General features: G+C 47.6%; 1 protein-coding gene across 1 annotated transcript; it reads right to left on the bottom strand.

Moving 5' to 3' along the window:
* Nucleotides 1-622: 622 nt before the first annotated feature.
* On the bottom strand, nucleotides 623-1,060 carry LOC140776986 (uncharacterized mitochondrial protein AtMg00860-like). The gene has a single exon (XM_073120885.1). It carries the CDS (start codon nucleotides 1,058-1,060, stop codon nucleotides 623-625), a length of 438 nt encoding a protein of 145 aa, XP_072976986.1.
* Between the last annotated feature and the right edge of the window lie 5,334 nt (nucleotides 1,061-6,394).

Raw genomic sequence — 6,394 nt, 5'->3', positions numbered from 1 at the left:
AAATATCTTTCCAAATTCGCTCAAGCATGGGAAGGTGTTGGAAGAGGTTGGCTGGTCAAGTTGAACCTGCTTTGTTTTGTCGGCAGACTTCACATGTGTGGATGTTGGTGCGCACGTCTTCCTTCAAGCCAGTCAACCAGCGATTGAGGCCTACTCACTTGTGGGTCCGAAAGATGCCCTCGTGGCCCGCGAGGGGTGAGTCATGGATGTGGCTAATCAAAGGGGTCCAGTCACCCTTGGGCTTGAGTCTGTCCCTCGTCCTGTACTCAACCTGACTTGATGGGTCTTGAGTCACCTGAGCCGCAAGTTCCACTAGGTTTAGGTCCTTCAATAATGTGGCCTTGCTGATCCGGTGCAACAAGGGGAGGGTTGGAATCGACAGGGTGGCTAGCTCAGCACCATTACATTAGTGCGACAGTGCATCGGCTTTGCCTTTCTCCAAACCCTTTTTGTAAACCAAATCAGTCATACCCAAGTAACTTGGGAAGCCACCTTTGTTGCGCTGGAGTGTGGAACCTTTGCCAAGTTAGGGCAGACTTCTTTGACCGATGCACACTATTAACCACCTTCTGATCAGCCATGGGAGCCACATGCTAATAGCATAGACTACGGCTAACATCTCTCACTTGTACATCGACGATTGGCACGACCGTTGCGAGAGGTCTTTCCTCATGTAGGCAATGGATCGCCCTTCCTGCATCAAAATTGTGCTGATCCTGGACCTAGATGCATCACACTCGACAACAAAGGTCCTAGTGAAATCTGGTAGTGCTAACAGAGGTGCCTTGAGCATGGTTTGCTTGAGTTCTTCAAATGCCTGTTTTGCCTCGTTCCACTCAAACCCGTCTTCGCAGAGTGACGGTAGTACAGGCCAAGAAAGCCTCCCTTGAAGCTCCTTGGGCATCTTCGGTAGTGGCCAGCAGACCATGCTAGCCACCTTCATGGGATCGACCTCCACACCTGTGGAAGAGATTAAGTGCCCTATGTAGTCAACTCGTAGCTGCCCCCAAAGGCACTTGCTTTTCTTCATCTTCAACCAGTGTGCCTGTAATATCTCCATGACTGTCAAAAGGTGTTGTAGGTGTGCCTCTCTTGATCGGTTGTAAATGAGGATGTCGTCAAAAAACACCAAAACATACCGTTGAAGGAGTGGGGATCATTCAACAGCCCTTGAAAAGTTGCCAAGGCATTGGTTAGGCCAAAGGCATGGCAAGGAACTCATAATGCCCATCATGGGTTAGAAAGGCTGTCTTGTGAACGTCAGCTGCCCTAATCTGGTGATAGTCAGCTTGCAAATCTAGCATGGTGAAAATGAAGGCATCGGATAACTCGTCGAATAATTCCTTGATAAGCAGTATAGAATACCTGTCCTTGATGGTGATGGCATTTAGTGCTCAGTAATCCATGCAGAATTGCCACGTGTTATCCTTCTTCTGCACCAGTAGCATCGACGAAGAGTAGGCACTATGGCTTGGCCGGATGATGCCTTGATCCAACATCTCTTGTTCCAGCCCTGTGATCTCATCCTTTTGGGTATGTGGATACCGGTAGCGCCTCACGTTTGCAGGTCCGGCTCCTATTGTGATCTTGATCCGATGATCATGGTCTCGGATTGGCAGTAGTCCATGTGGCTCTTTGAAGACTTAAGAAACCTTTGGTGGAGTGAGTCCAAATCAGCGGCTATTGTCCAACAGGAACATCTCACTTTGGGTCTGCCCATCAACTCTATCGCACCTACTGTTGGTCCGCAAGATTGTGCCATCTCCGATGGTTTGACTCACCCAACCCAATTTGCACCAACTTCTTATCTGTGAAATTATGTGTGCTGCCAAGTCGATTAGTATCTCAACTAGGTGCTTCTGGATTGAACCCTCCTCTACCTGTAGGGTTCGGAGTGCTTGCAAGCCCAATAGGCATGTAAGCTCAACTTGGGATGCACCCCATCCTCATGGTCTGTGGCTTCCATATCTGATTCCTAGAATTTCATTGCCCCGCAGCTCCATTTTGCCCTCCTTATCTCCTCTGTGGAAAATGATTGTCATAGATTGTCTTCCACACTTGTGGCCCGGAGCAAACTTCTCATCGCAATAGAAGCACCTTTAGTGATTCTTTCCTTGATTTGTGCTAGGGTAGTCGTTGGGAGAAGCTCTTCTGTTGCCCTCTGAAGTCGGTGAGAGGAGCACTAGGTGGTACGGACATCCCCCTTGCGACTGAGTGGGAGGACCAAATCCAGCACTACTTGATGGAGGCGGCCGAGATCCTCTCCAATCCCTTGGGCTCCCTGGCACCTTGGAACTTCTTCGTAGCTCCTTGACCTTCTCCTCCATTTTGGCCAGAATAGAAAAGGCCACTAATAATGTCCTAGAGCTCATTGCCTTGGCCTATGCTTGTATGTCAGACCTTAGTCCACTGATGAAGGTGCCGCAGGTGGTTAAGTCTGACCGACCCAGTACACAGCAAATTCTCTCAATACTCTTCTTGATATGCTCAGACTGTGGTCCATTGAGTTAGCTTATTCAACTAACCAGTGTGGGTTTGGCCATTGCTGTGCACGCCCAAGAGATAGATCCACTCCAAACCCTATGGTATTCTCCTCTTCAACTGGTTCAGCACTCATAGCTTCGGGAGCCACAACACTTCTCTCCTTTTGTGCTTGTTGTGTCCATTCATCATAGAGTTTCAAAATAGTGAACACCATCTCCGCCATGAATACTTGTATTGATTGCAAAGATTGCAGCACCTCCAGCTGAGCTGTTGAGGGTGGGGGGGTCGGTGGCGGTTCTAGCAGTGGACTTGTGTTCTCACGTTCTTGGGTAATCGTCATCGGCGGTGGATTCCTGATCGTAGAAGTCTCTCTAGTTACTTTTGCTGCCATCCATTATGTGGTTGACATCTGGCCCGAGGATAACGATGGCTTTGATACCAAATTGTTACAAATTGACAAGAGAAGATCCGTAACAAGGAAGTCTAGGGTGAATGATGGTAGATGGAGAGGGTGGAAGGAGGGATTATGAAGGTGGTGATAGTGAGGAAGATGACGGGTAGCGATGATTGTGTGATGAAGGGAGATTAATTTACTTCTACTCCTAGGTTATCTTACTCTTACTCCTAAGATAAAATCAAGGCTAGAATAATTTGTCAATGCTTGGATGGTTAACTAAGGAGCCGAATCCCACTATATATACATGACTTATTTGCCTTAAAGGATTACTTGACTTAACTAAACTTATCTTAAGTGCTGCAATGACTTATTTGTCTTAAAGGAACATGACCAAGAGCCCATGTCACTTCGTGTTCTAGCCAAGACAAGGATTCGGGTAGCCAAAAGATTGCTAGCACAAGTACAAGTGCAGTGGTCCAATAGAACAACGTGATATCCAACTTGGGAGTTCAAGTTCGAGTTTGAGTTGATGCAGCGCTTCCTAGACTTCTCACCTTGAAGACTAGGTGGTCACAAGAAATGTGTAGTGATGTGATCCGGGATCTGATCAGATCGATTCATGGGGACATTGGGCACGACAAATCGTGTCTATTTATCCTTTAATTATTTCATGATGTAAGACTTTAGGCAAGTCTAGTTTAATTATGTGAGCCATTAATTTAAGTCTAAATAAGTTATGACAGTCCTTAAGGCAAGTCTAGTTAAGTCAAATCGGTAAGTCTAATTAAGTCATGTAAGTCTTTAAAGCAAATCTTAATTCGAGTTGTGTTAGCTTTTAGGGCTCCTCTGTTTAGATTATCTTAAAGATAACATAAGAATATATGTAAATTAATCTCCCGACATCATCACCATTGCTGCCCATTATCTTCCTCACCATCACCACTGCCATCATCCCTCTTTCCCCCCTCTGCATCTACCATCGTTCACCTTAATAAAATCTTAAACTCCCTTGTTGCGGATTTTCTCTAGTCGGTTTGTAACAAGATCCGATAATATTCAAATCACAGTACATAACACAATCACCAAAATTCTAATTGAGGTTGGCCCGAGCCACCTACGGCTAGGGCAGCCAATGGTCCGAACCAATGGGTCGTGGAACCAATGCCACAATGGGCCCCCCTCCACGTGTTAAAAGTGACACACGTGGAGGAGGACATGCCATCCATGAAGATGGGCCATTTGTAGGGGGTCAAGATCGGACCAGAGGACTCAATTTTCCGAACTCTGCGGGAGGTGATCCACTAATTAGACTGGGCTCAATAGAGAGGATTAGATCTTCACGTACCAAGGGACCCAGACCACCAGAAGGTCCTAATGGCCTAATTCCACTTGGAGGATGTCGCGATCAGATTGTTCCAAGTGGCACAACAAACTAAACCGTTTCTGTCTTGTGATGAGTTTGTAGCTACTTGGTTCGGTCCGACTGAGTATGAAGACTTCCAAGCAATCTTGACTATGCTAAATCAATGGACCTCAATCCGAGCTTATGAACAAGAGTTTGAAAGAATTTGCAACTGCGTACGGGGTTGGTCAGACTCAGTCCTCCACAGCACCTTCATCAATGGACTCAGGTTCGACATACTAGTGAAGGTCAACGCCATGAGGCCTAGGACATTGTTAGAGGCCTTTTCTACGGTGGCCATGATGGAGGAGAAAACAAAGGAGCTACAAAGAAGCTCCAAGCTGCCATGCAGCCCTACAGACTGGAGAGGATCCTGGCCGGCTCCATCGAGCAATGCTGGATCCCGGTCGCTATCATCTAGTGCTCCTCTCACCAACTTTGGCAAGCAACGGAAGAGATTCTCCCGAAGGCTAACCTCGGCACAAATTGAGGAAATAAGGGTCAAGGGTTACTGCGACGAGAAGTTTGCTCTGGGACACAAGTGTGGTAAACAACATGCGATGATCATATTTCTCAAAGGAGACGAGGAGCGAAAAATGGAGTCATGGGCGATGAAGAGGTGGTACTGGATATGGAGGCTACGCACCTTGAGGATGAGGTGCATCTCGAGTTGAGCTTACATGGCTATCGGGCACACGAGCATCCCAAACCCTACGGGTAGAAGGTTCAATCAAGAAGCACCGAGTTGATATACTAATTGACTCGGGCAACCCACATAATTTTACGGATGAGAAGTCGGTGCGACAAATTGGATTAGGGGTGACTCCAGCCATCAGATTCGATGTAGCCATCGAAGATGGCACAGTCTTGTGGACTAATAGTAGGTGCAATGGAGTTGAGGTGTAGATCTAAGGTGAGATGTTCCGGTTGGACTTGCACCCTTTGGCGCTCAAGCGGGCCAACTTGGTCCTAGGAGTTCAATTGCTTTAGGGCTTAGGGCCAAATCCTAGTTGATTTTGGCATGATGGGGATGGACTTCAAGTGTGAGGGGAGACCAATTTGACTAAAAGGGTTGCGGCTGAACCCTAGGCTAGCCTTCAGCCCTAATCGGGTTACCACAAGCCGACTGACATGGCTTGTTGATGCGGTTGGTCTCAACCACGAAGGAACCGAACCCAAGTAACACAATAGCAGCTGATTTGAACTCATTTCTCCAAGTGTTTGATCAAGCCTTCGAAGAGCCGCATGGACTACCACCAATCCGAGACCACAATCATCGGATCAGGATCACACTGGGAGCTGGACCAGCAAACCTGAGGCCATACCGGTATCCACATGCCCGAAAAGATGAGATCACATGGCTGGTACGAGAGATGTTAGACCAAGGCATCATCCAGCCAAGCCTTAGCACCTACTCTTCGCCGGTGCTCCTAGTGTGGAAGGACAACTCATGGTCATTCTGTGCGGATTACCAAGATCTAAAATGCCACCACCATCAAAGACCGATATTCGATACCAATTATCGAGGAGTAATTGGACGAGTTACCTGGTGCCACCATCTTCACCAAGCTAGATTTGCACGCCAGCTATCTCCAGATCAGGGTCTAGGCAATCGACGTTCACAAGACAGCCTTTCGAACCCATGACGGGCATTATGAGTTCTTTGTAATACCCTTTGGCCTGATGAATGATACATTTCGCCCACACCTTCGACAGAATGTTTTGGTGTTTTTTGATGACATCCTCATTTACAGTCGACTGAGAGAGGAGCACCTACACCACCTACTGACAGTTATGGAGATATTGCAGGCGCACTGGCTAAAAGTGAAGAAAAGCAAGTGCCTTTCGGGGCACTTCATCTTTTCCGCAGGTGTGGAGACCGATACCACAAAGGTGACTAGCATGGTGCGCTGGCCACGACCGAAGACACCCAAGGAGCTCTAAAGCTTCCTTGGCCTCACCGGCTACTACCGTCGATTCATCTAGTGTTACGGGAAGATTGCAGCCCCGCTAACTGCCCTACTCTACATGGTTCGAGTGGGACGTCAAGGTGAGCACACATTTGAAGAACTCAAGCAAGCCATGACTGAGGTGCCTATGCTAGCCCTACC

This window comes from Typha angustifolia, chromosome 15 (genome assembly GCF_048772165.1).
Source record: "Typha angustifolia cultivar Huaian chromosome 15, ASM4877216v1, whole genome shotgun sequence".
NCBI classification, from domain to species: Eukaryota; Viridiplantae; Streptophyta; class Magnoliopsida; order Poales; family Typhaceae; genus Typha; species Typha angustifolia.
This window is presented reverse-complemented; position numbering and strand designations above follow the sequence as displayed.